Below are 12,660 nucleotides of genomic sequence, written 5' to 3'. Positions count from 1 at the left end.
CAAAAGGTGGCGCTACAAAGTATTAACTTAAGGGGGCTGAATAATTTTGCACGCCCAATTTTTCAGTTTTTGATTTGTTAAAAAAGTTTGAAATATCCAATAAATGTTGTTCCACTTCATGATTGTGTCCCACTTGTTGTTGATTCTTCACAAAAAAATACAGTTTTATATCTTTATGTTTGAAGCCTGAAATGTGGCAAAAGGTCGCAAAGTTCAAGGGGGCCGAATACTTTCGCAAGGCACTGTATATGTGATCATATATAAATGAAAGCTAGGTTTGAAATTATTATGTTCTTGTCAAATTTTCTCTGTTTGGACTTCTTGTGGTCAATTTGCAGTCTAGAATTATTTGTAATTACGTTCCAGCCCCCTGACCATCCGCTCAAGAAAAACAATCAGCCCGCGGCTGAATCTAGTTGATGATCCCTGGTGCATACCATGGCCAGATATCGTGCCATATTTCCTGTAAAGCTTTATCGGCCATTAAATGTTTATACAGTAATATGGAAACAGGTATTTGGCTTGTGATTCATAGGGTGGTTAGGTAGTATAACACTCATTAAGTAGAGAACAGCATCAGCAGGACTAAATGTACACAGTTGCAGTGGGACTGCTCAATAGCACAGCTGCAGGTTCAAGTTGCTCTTATAAGCACAGATCTAGGATCAGTCAATCAATGTCCTAAATTCGGCTGATGAGTAGAATTAGAATTGTTAGAGTAGGATGGATCTTGCTGTAGTGTACACCCAGTAGCTCTGTGTGCTCTGATGAACACAACCCACATCTTGACAAGCGCAGGGTGGCAGGTAGCCTCGAGGTTAGAGCGTGCCATAACCGAAAGGTCGCTGGTTCGAATACCGTAACCGACAAGGTGAACAATCAGTTGCCGTGCCCTTGAGCAAGGGCTGCTCTACAATGGTGACCCTGGCCGTGACCCCACTCCCTGCAGGTGTCTCAGAGGGATATGCAAGAAAAACATGTGTAACAGGACAAATTATTATTATGATAAGGGGTAGGGGGTATGGGTTGACTGTAGAGGATAGGGCGAGACACTCACATTGCACTGTGAGCTGGGCCGAGGCGGATGGGGGCCGGCCCAGGCTGTTGCTGGGGCTGCAGGTGAATCTCCCAGCATCCTCTGGCTTCACACTGCCAATGATGAGCGAGCCGTCCACCAGAATACTGACCCTGTCCCTCAGGCCACTGCAGAGGAGTGATGGCGCGAGAGGGAGGGAGGAAGATAGGGAGGGAAGAGCATCAAAGTAGCGTCTATAACCACATCATTGACTCAATGGGTCAAATCTTAACTTCCACAACACGCATTTTTACCTATTCGTGCATTAATGTCAATGGGAAACTTAAAGTTCAAATTCAACTTAAGTGGAAGTTAGGATTTGCCCCAATGACACAGACATATGTGTGACTTTGAAAAATAATGCTGAATATTGGTGCTGAAATAAGCCGCATTCTCAAAGCATGTGCAGCTGGCTGGAGTGTTTACGGCTATATTCAATCTCTCCATATCCCGGTCTGTTGTCCCAAATTCTTTCAAGATGTCCACACTTGTTCCTGTACCAAAGAAAGTGAAGGTAACTGAACTAAATTACTATTGACCCGTAGCACTCACTTCTGTCATCCTGAAGTGCTCTGAGATGCTAGTTAACGACCATATCACGTCCACCTTACTTGACAACCTAGACCCACTAAAATTCGCAAACCCGCCCCAACAGATCCAAGGATGATGCAATCGCCATTGCACTGCACACAACCCTATCCCACCTGGACAAGAGAAAGACCTATGTAAGAATGCTGTTCATAGAGTACAGCTCAGCCTTGAACACCATAGTGCCCTCAAAGCTCATCACTAACCTCGGGGCCCTGGGTCTGGACCCCGCTCTGTGAAACTGGGTCCTGGACTCCCTGATGGGCCGACCTCAGGTGGTGAAGATAGGCAACAACATCTCCGCCACACTGATCCTCAACACTGGGGCTCCACAGGGGTGCGTGCTCAGCCCCTCTGTACTCACTGTTCACCCATGACTGCGTGGCCACCCACGTCTCCAACTTATTTGCTGATGAAATAACAGTGGTAGGCCTGATTATAAACAATGACAAGACAACCTACAGGGAGGAGATGATAGTCCTGGCAGAGTGGTGCCAGGAAAATAACCTCTCCCCCAACGTCAACAAAACGAAGGAGCTAATTGGGGACTAAAGGAGACAGCAGAAAAAGCACGCCCACATCCACATTGACAGGGCCGCAGTAGAAATGGTCAAAAGCTTAAAGTTCCTCGTCATGCACATCCCTGAAGACCTGAAATGGTCCCTTCACACAGAAAGTGTGGTGAAGAATGTGCAGCAGTGCCTCTTCAACCTCAGGAGGCTGAAGAAATTTGGTTGACCCCTAAGACCCTCACAAACTTCTACAGACGCACCACTGAGAGCATCCTGACGAGCTGTATCACCGCCTGGTACGGCAATTGCACTGTCCGCAACCGCAGGGGCACAATACCTGTCCTCCAGGACATCTACAGCACCCGGTGTCACAAGAAGGCCAAGAATATCATTGAGGACCTCAGCCACCTGAGCAAGGGCCTGATCACCCCACTACCATCTAGAAGGAGGAGATAGTACACGTAGGTGAATCAAAGTTGGGACAGAGAGAGTAATAAGCAGCTTCTATCTACAGGCCATCAGACTGTTAAACATTCACCACTAGCTGGCCTTTGCCCAATACCCTGCCCTGAACCATAATCACTGTTACTAGCTGGTTACCACCCACCATTAAAGTGAACACTGGCCACTTTAATAATGTTTACATACTGTTTTACTCACTTTATATGTATATACTGTATTCTAGTCATGGCTCATCCTATACAAGTACTACACCTTTTCAATGCCATACTGTCTATACAAACCATTATATACAGTGCATTCGGAAAGTATTCAGACCCCTTCACTTTTACCAAATTTTGTTACGTTACAGCCTTATTCTAAAATTGATTAAATTGTTTTTTTCCTCATCAATCAACACACAAATACCCCATAATTATAAAGCAAAAACAGGTTTTTGGAAATTGTTGTAAATTTATTATAAATAAAAAAACTGAAATATCACATTTACATAAGCATTCATACCCTTTACTCAGTACTTTGTTGAAGCACCTTGGGCAGCCTACAAGCTTGGCAAACCTGTGTTCTGAGTTTCTCCCATTCTTCTTTGCAGATCCTTTCAAGCGCTGTCAGGTTGAAATGGGTAGCGTTGCTGCGCAGCTATTTTCAGGTCTCTCCAGAGATGTTCGATCGGGTTCATGTCCGGGCTCTGGCTGGGCCACTCAAGGACATTCAGAGACTTGTCCCGAAGCTACTCCTGCGTTATCTTGGCTGTGTGTTTAGGGTTGTTGTCCTGTTGGAAGGTAAACCTTCACCCTAGTCTGAGGCCCAGACTTTCATCAGAGAGTCTTGTTTCTCATTCTCTGAGAGTCTCTAGGTGCCTTTTGGCAAAATCCAAGCGGGCTGTCATGTGCCTTTTACTGAGGAGTGGCTTCCGTCTGGCCACTCTACCATAAAGCAGTGAAACATGCAAAACAATCCCTGCTAGGGGGAAATGCAGGTTTTAACTAATTAAACAAAGAACATGATCTACATTGTATCTTTATTTAACTAGGCAAGTCAGTTAAGAAACAATTATTTTTTTCAATGACGGCCTAGGAACAGCGGGTTAACTGCCTGTTCAGGGGCAGAACGACCTTGTCAGCTCAGGGATATGAACTTGTAACCTTTCGGTTACTAGTCCAACGCTCTAACCACTAGGCTACCCTGCCGCCCCACATGAGACATGATCAGTCTCTGTGTCTAAAATAAAAAGTGGTTAATGTGAACCTAACTCATAGCTAAAAAATGTAAGGAAAGCATTCCAATGTTTTTTGTTGCCTATATTTTACTGCAAATGATACTCAAGTCTTGAGAAAAAACAATACACTAATATTGCAGTTAGCCATGACAGCCTTTATAATAGAATGTTTGTGACCACACACACATCTAAATATTGCACTTGGGAAAAAAACGTCTTAAGTAGAAATAGAATGAAACAACGAGGCATTCTATTTTTGCTCTATTATAGTGGCCACCGATCAAGTGCACAAGGCTACATGTGTGCAAAAATAACGTTGACTGAGTAAAAAATGTAATAATTCCCCCTCACTCACATACAAGTGTTATTGTCAAGTTCAACACAACAAAAGCAATATCTTTGGGCTACACTTTCTGCCTGTGGACATCTGTTCTACAATGTGCCAGCAGAGCATGATACCCTTTGTTGGCATAATTGATCTCTTTCAGGCAGAGAGTACACCTGGCATACCACTTTTTATCCACTGTATTGAAAAAGTGAGAAAGAGGGAAAGTGTGTGGTGTTCCTTTCATCTCTATAGTGGGATCCTGCTTAAACCAGGCCCATCTCCAGCTACACTTAACTGTTTAACAAGTGTTGGATTCGGGGTAAACTTTGAACATTGTTATACGCAAAAGCATAGTATATAAAGGAGTGGAAGAGACCGGTTTTTATGTCAGAGGTTAATGGTTCTCTGTAGAAAGACAGATGGCTTTGGAATGTGTTGGGTGGACGGGAGGAGGTCACAGGATTGCTATAGTGGAAGAGGATGGGCATCTGTGGAAATACATTTAAACTCAGTTTTTCACAATTCCTGACATTTAATCCTAGTAAAAATTCCCTGTTTTAGGTCAGTTAGTTTATTTTAAGAATGTGAATTGTCAGAATAATAGTAGAGAAAATATATTTCTGCATTTATTTATTTCAACACAATCCCAGTAGGTCAGAAGTTTACATATACTCAAATAGTATTTGGTAGCATTGCCTTTAAATTGTTAAACTTGGGTCAAACGTTTCTGGTAGCATTCCACAAACTTCCCACGATAAATTGGGTGAATTTTGGCCCATTCCTCTTGACAGAGCTGGTGTAACTGAGTCAGGTTTATAGGCCTCCTTGCTCACACACACTTTTTCAGTCCTGACACACATTTTCTATTGGATTGAGTTCAGGGCTTTGTGATGGCCACTCCAATACCTTGACTTTGTTGTCCTTAAGCCATTTTGCCACAACTTTGGAAGTATTCTTGGGGTCATTGTCCATTTGGAAGACCCATTTTCGACCAAGCTTTAACTTCCTGATTGATGTCTTGAGATGTTGCTTCAATATATCCCCATAATTTTCCTCCCTCATGATGCCATCTATTTTGTGAAGTGCACCAGTACCTCTTGCAGCAAAGCACCCCCACAACATGATGCTGCCACCCCCGTGTTTCACGGTTGGGATGGGGTTCTTCGGATTGCAAGCCTCCCCCTTTCTCTTCCAAACATAACGATGGTCATTATGGCAAAACCCTCATGATGCCATCTATATTGTGAAGTGCACCAGTCCCTCTTGCAGCAAAGCACCCCCACAACATGATGCTGCCACCCCTGTGTTTCACGTTTGGGATGGTGTTCTTCGGATTGCAAGCCTCCCCCTTTCTCTTCCAAACATAACGATGGTCATTATGGCCAAACAGTTACATTTTTGTTTCATCAGAACAGAGGACATTTATCCAAAAAGTACGATCTTTGTCGATCTTTGCAGTTGCAAACCGTAGTCTGTTTTTTTTATGCGGTTTTGGAACAGTGGCTTCTTCCTTGCTGAGCGGCTTTTCAGGTTATGTCGATATAGGACTTGTTTAACTGTGGATATAGATACTTTTGTACCTGTTTCCTCCAGCATCTTCACAAGGTGAGTTGCTGTTGTTCTGGGATTGATTTGCACTTATCGCACCAAAGTACATTCATCTCTTGGAGACAGAACGCGTCTCCTTCCTGAGCGGTATGACGGCTGCGTGGTCCCGTGGTGTTTATACTTGCGTACTATTGTTAGTACAGATGAAACTGATACCTTCAGGCGTTTGGAAATTGTTCCCAAGGATGAACCAGACTTGTGGAGGTCTACAATTTTTTGTGGAGGTCTTGGCTGATTTCTTTAGATTTTTCCATGATGTCAAGCAAAGAGGCACTGAGTTTGAAGGTAGGCCTTGAAATACATCCACAGGTACACCTCCAATTGACTCAAATGATGTAAATTAGCCTATCAGAAGCTTATAAAGCCATGACATCATTTTCTGGAATTTTCCAAGCTGTTTAAAGGCGCAGTTAACTTGGTGTATGTAAACTTCAGACCCACTGGAATTGTGATACAGTGAATTATAAGTGAAATAATCTGTCTGTAAATAATTGTTGGAAAAATTACTTGTGTCATGCACAAAGTAGATGTCCTAACCGACTTGCCAAAACTTTAGTTTGTTAACAAGAAATTTGTGGAGAGGTTGAAAAAAATATTTTAATGACTCTAACCTAAGTGTATCTAAACTTCTGACTTCAACTGTATATGTGTATATATGTATGTGGAGGTCTACAATTTGAGTGTACAAAAAATTAAGAACATCTGCTCTTTCTTGTTAAATCCACTTCAATCAGTGTAGATGAACATGACAAAATAATTGTGTTTTATTTATTTTTTATCTTTATTTAACTAGGCAAGTCAATTAAGAACAAATTCTTATTTACAATGATGGCCTACCAATAGGAAAAAGGCCTCCTGGGGGGACGGGGGCTGGGATTAAAAATAAAAAATCTAATGAAAATATAGGACATTACACACATCACGATAAGAGACACCACAACACTACATAAAGAGAGACCTAAGACAACAACATAGCATGACAGCAACACATGAAAACACAGCATGGTAGCAACACAACATGACCACAACATGGCAGCAGCCCAACATGGTAGCAGAACAAAACACGGTACAAACATTATTAGGCACAGACAACAGACTAAAGGGCAAGAAGGTACAACTGTCAGTAAGCGTGTCCATGATTGAGTCTTTGAATGAAGAAATACAGATAAAATGGTCCAGTTTGAGTGTTTGTTGCAGCTCGTTCCTGTCGCTAGCTGCAGCGAACTGAAAAGAGGAGCTACCCAGGGATGTGTGTGCTTTGGGGACTTTTAACAGAATGTGACTGGCACAATGGGGGTTGTATGTGGAGGATGAGGGCTGCAGTAGGTATCTCAGATAGGGGGGAGTGAGGCCTAAGACGTTTTTTATAAAAAAGCATCAACCAGTGGGTCTTGTGACGGGAATTTGTTCTTAACTGACTTCCCTAGCTAAATAAAGGTTAAAAAAAACAACAGAAAAAACTTTACTCTGTGAAGCCTTTGGGCTGCAATCTGAGATGCAGTTAACTCTAATGAACTTATCCTCTGCAGCAGAGGTGACTCTGGGTCTTCCTTTCCTGTGGCGGTCCTCATGAGAGCCAGTTTCATCATAGTGCTTGATGGTTTTTGCAACTGCACATGAAGAAACTTTCAAAGTTCTTGAAGTTTTACGGATTGACTGAGTAATGATGGACTGTCGTTCCTCTTTGCATATTTGAGCTGTTCTCAGCATAATATGGACTTGGTCTTTTACCAAATAAGGCCATCTTCTGTATACCATCCCTACCTTGTCACAACATAACTGATTAGCTGAAATGCATTAATGGAGGAATGATATTCCACAAATTAACTTTGAATTGAAATGTATTCCAGGTGACTACCTCATGAAGCTGGTTGAGAGAATGAGAGAATTTCTTATGTGTTATTTTATAGTTTTTATGTCTTCACAATTATTCTACAATGTAGAAAATAGTAAAAATAAAGAAAAACCCTGGAATGAGTAGGTGTGTCCAAACTTTTGACTGGTACTGTATGTATACATTGAACAAAAATATAAACTCAACATGCAACAATTTAAAACATTTCACTGAGTTAGAGTTCATATAAGGGTTGAGTTAGAGTTCATACTCATATTAGTCAATTTAAATAAATTCATTAGGCCCAAATCTATGGATTTCACATGACTGGTGAATACAGTTGTCGGTCACAGATACCTTAAAAGTAAAGGTATGGGCATGGATCAGAAAACCAGTCAATAGCTGGTGTGAACATTTGCTTCATGCAGAGCGACACATCTCCTTCGCATAGAGTTGATCAGGCTGTTGATTATGGCCAGTGGAATGTTGTTCCACTCCTTTTCAATGGCTGTGCGAAGTTAATGGATATTGGCGGGAACTGGAACACGCTGTCGAACACATTGATCCAGAGCATCCCAGACATGCTCAATGGGTGACATGTCTGGTGAGTATGCGGGACATTTTCAGTACAGTTGAAACCAAGATTCATCCGTGAAGAGCACACTTTTCCAGCATGCCAGATGCCTTCGAAGGTTACGACGCTAAACTGCACTCAGGTCAAGACCCTGGTGAGGACGATGAGCACGCAGATGAGCTTCCCTGAGACGGTTTCTGACAGTTTGTGAAGAAATCCTTCGGTTGTGCAAACCCACAGTTTCATCAGCTGTCCGGGTGTCTGGTCTCAGACTATCCCGCAGGTGAAGAAGCCAAATGTGGAGGTCCTGGGTTTGCGTGGTTACACGAGGTCTGCGGTTGTGAGGACGGTTGGACATATTGCCAGATTCTCTAAAATTACATTGGAGGCGTCTTATGGTAGAGAAATTAACATTCAATTCTCTGTCAACAGCTCTGGTGGACATTCCTGCAGTCAGCATGCCAATTGCACACCCCTAAAAAGTTGAGAATTGTGTGGCATTGTGTTGTGTGTCAAAACTTCACATTTTAGAGTGGACTTCTATTGTCCCCAGCACAAGGTGCACCTGTGTAAGGATCATGCTGTTTAATCAGCTTCTTGATATGCCACACCTGTCAGGTCGATGGATTATCTTGGCAAAGGTGAAATGCTCACTAACAGGAATGTAAACAAAATTGTGCAAAACATTTCAGAGAATTAAGCTTTTTGTGCATATGGAAGATTTCTGGGATCTTTTATTTCAGCTCATGAAACGGAAACAATACTTTACATGCTGCGTTTATATTTTTGTTATATACTGTATATATATATATATATATATATATATATATATATATATATATATATATATAAATATATATATATCTATTCTGGACTCTGACATTGCTTGTTCTAATATTTATTAATTTATTTCTTTTTAGTTTTGGATTTTGTGTGCATTGGTTTTGAGCTAGAAACACAAGCATTTTGCTGCACCTGCGATAAAATATGCAAATGAACTTTGATTAGAAATGTGGATTTACATACAAATGTTTATTAGGTGCAATGTCCAGGTGGCATAGTGTCACGAATTCCCCCGCAACTGCTGCTCATTCCGTGCACCAGTTCCAGATGTATACCCCATCGGCCTCTAAGCGTCGCTGAACCTTCTCATTATGCACACCTGATTCCAATTCTCCTGATTAGTAATTGTATATATGTGCCATCTGTTCACCATTGTTCCCATGTCCGTTCCTCTGTGAGTACCTGTGCTTTGCTATTTCGGCTCGCTTGCTGCGTGTATTGTACACTTGTTATTACGGGTCTCGTCCCGTGTATTGTTGTGCATTTGTTACTATGGGTCTCGCCCCGTGTAGTGTATTGCGGGACTCGTCCCATGTATTTATTAGAGGTTTAACCTCACTCTTTTGTTTGGGTTACATCCCTCTGTTTTTGTATACGTGTTTGTTTTGGGCTTCGTCCCCTTGCCTTTCATGGCATGTGATATTAACCCCCTATTACGTATTCCTGCGTCTGTCTCCAATCATTTATTCAACGTGACATATAGCTTGTTAAATACTGTACATTTTCTAATATCATTGTGTATTAATACCATTGTCTCAACTTCCCTGAGCTCCAATAACAAACTGCCTCATATTGAAACAAGGGCTCTTCCCTTGTCTCTCCTCCCTCCCCATCTCCCTCCACTTAAACATTTCATTCTCTGGGAGTGTGGAGGTTGAAAAAGTGTACAGGCCACGCATGAGTGGATGTGGGATTGCTGGGGGCTAGGTGGAAGTCCCGTAATCATAGCTAGTGGAGCGTGGAACGGCACAAGCACTGTGTCACTAGATATTCCTGTCACTAGATGTTCCTGTCACTGGGGACAAGGAGGGGTGGTGAAGAAGAGGTGGTGTTGGTGAGGGGGTCCTCTATCTATTGCCTTCTACCTTTTTCCATCACTATCTTTCTTTGCTTACTGTCTTTCTGTCTCCATTGTGGTGACACTGTACATACCGTTCTCACTTTCTTCCTTCCACATTCCTTGACTTTGACTCACTAATTTTCTCTATCTTCATTCTCTTATGTACCTCCTTCCCGACCTCCCTCTGCTTCAGTCCAACTCTTTTCCATCTGACTGTCTATATTCATTCCTACTTTGCTTAGAGGTACATGTTACACTGTGCATGTACCTCTTTACCTTCCTCTCTTTCAATCTTATTCAATACTCTCTTCCCCCTCTCTCTACCCTCCCCCCTCCCTATTTATATATAAATTCCCGTTGTACTTTATCAAATATTTTCAGTCAGTTATGAATACTAGGCCTGGTTTCACAGATTTCAGTGTTCTATTGTTTCCAGTACTTGTCTTATATTATCTCCAATGTATCGTCCATGTCAAAAACCTGTGAAATCTGACCTTCTTGTTGAGTATCTGTATATTTTTATAGGAGTGGTTAAAACATGCTAATAACGGTCCTCTGAGTACATCAAAACAATGTATATCCCTCAACTGGTATGCATGCAATCCAGCCCTTCGAGTTTTCCCTGACTTAAAGGCTTTAATTGCATCAATGAGCTCCTCCTCTGTAAATTGGCCTTCACATGGGTCTTTCTGTACAGCTGTTAATTCTACATTATTAATAGAAATGGAGGAGACTGAAACGAAAACGTATGCTTAAAGTACTTTGCTTCCTCTTTCAAAATATTGGTGACTGTCGTTTGTAACAAGTTTCAGTTCATTATTTTTGGTAGCATTTCTATGTTGAAGATTAAAAAAATATTTGGTGCATTTTTCCCCATCTTCCATTCAGTTTGCTTTATTTTTTAGAATATATTACACTCGGTTTTTCTTCAAAACATTCCTCCAGTTCTTTTTGTTTTTCCTCTAATTTATTCTCTACCTCTCTGGTACAGTTTCTGTTGCTGTCTATCTGTACTGTTAGTCCATCTACTTCTTTGTTAATATGAACTCTTTTGACCTATATTGCTTTTGTTTTAAAGATGAGTATTGCATTGCATGGCCCTTAAAAGGACATTTAAAAGTGTCACATAACATAGGTACAGCAGATCCCTTTATTGTATGCCAGAAAAGGTCTGTCTTGGTTAAAAACAAGTAGTCTTACAATAGGCTTTGATTACATTGCCAATATCCTCGCCCACTTGAATTCTGAAAGAGCAATAATTATGCAAATTAATTGATGGTCTGACCGCATTCTGTCCCCTATCAAAACCTTTTACTTTTGGGGCAAGTGAGAATGACATAAGAAAGTAGTGAAGATTACTATCTTGATTTAGCCTATATACAGTACCAGTCAAAAGTTTTTATTTTTACTATTTTCTATATTGTAGAATAATAGTGAATACCTCAACTATGAAATAACACATATAGAATCATGTAGTAACCAAAAAAGTGTTTAACAAATCAAAAATATATTTGACATTCTTCAAAGTAGCCACGCTTTCCCTTGATGCTCACCAATCCGGGGGCTCTGGCTTTGTTTGACCAACCCTGTCAGGCAGGCTCAGACTCTTGAGAGGGCAACGCTGCTTTAGTGGGTCTCTGACCGCGTTTATTTTCTGTTTTGGCTGAGTATAGACACTACTTGCAGTAAGCCTATAAAACAGATAAAGATAACAGATCCTTAGTGTGTGGGTCACTCAGGTGGGTGTCTAGGATATAGGGTTGGCGACGGTTCCATCTTGATAGGACAATAAATAAATAAACTATATTGTAATTTATTTTAAAATGCATATCCCATATTTGCATAAAATTGAAAACTCTCTGTCACAACACATGGGCTCTGGCTTTTGCAACCAAATTCACTTTTTCACTCAACACACTTTTTCAATCACACAAACACACATCTTCCACCACATGTACATACCCACATACTGTGCCTTCGATGTCCTCTGTTTGCGGTGTTTTTATTTCTATCGTGTGATTCCTGCCTAATTTCAGGCTTTTGAGTACGTTTGTGTTCCAGTTCCTTATTTGAAGATGTTTTTAATTAATTGTACTTTATTTTAATGCTATCTTATTTATTTATAAATACTATAAATAGAAAGTTAACTACAAATGATTTGACTACATTCCCTATCTTGAATGTTATAGTGCATTTGAATTGTATTTCTTTATCAGTTGTATTTTCCTTTTTATTTGTATTACAATCCCTACCATGGATAGTGTTCGGTGTTTGGTATTATCAAGTATTGATGGCAAACCTCCCTTGCACCATGGTGGGTTACTGCAGCTTGTTTGACACTATTTCAGGCACTGCTGTTATGCTATCACAGGGCATCTTAATTCCATGTGAGGAGAAAGAAGTGCACAATAATGCAGGCAACACAATAACTAATACTCTCTCTGTGCAAGGGTCTAAAATGAGATTACATGATCAGGTTGAGAGTTCCAAATTCATTGTGTATGTGCGTCAGGACGGAATTTTATTTGAGTTCTTCTTTCTCTCAAATGTTACTGCGTGC

The 12,660-nt window shown here is 41.0% G+C and overlaps 1 protein-coding gene across 8 annotated transcripts in view; it reads right to left on the bottom strand.

The window, feature by feature from the left end:
* LOC110533527 (protein turtle homolog B) overlaps window positions 1-12,660 on the bottom strand; it is a 192,222-nt gene that overhangs the window by 63,509 nt on the left and 116,053 nt on the right. For all 8 annotated transcript variants that reach the window (XM_090186172.1, XM_090186171.1, XM_090186177.1 and 5 more), the window contains exon 7: window positions 1,058-1,203. In XM_090186172.1, coding sequence (XP_090042298.1) covers window positions 1,058-1,203 — 146 coding nt within the window. The remainder of the gene's footprint in view (window positions 1-1,057; window positions 1,204-12,660) is intronic.

This window comes from Oncorhynchus mykiss, chromosome 10 (assembly GCF_057628025.1).
Source record: "Oncorhynchus mykiss isolate SJ-2025 chromosome 10, ASM5762802v1, whole genome shotgun sequence".
Taxonomy (NCBI): Eukaryota; Metazoa; Chordata; class Actinopteri; order Salmoniformes; family Salmonidae; genus Oncorhynchus; species Oncorhynchus mykiss.
This window is presented reverse-complemented; position numbering and strand designations above follow the sequence as displayed.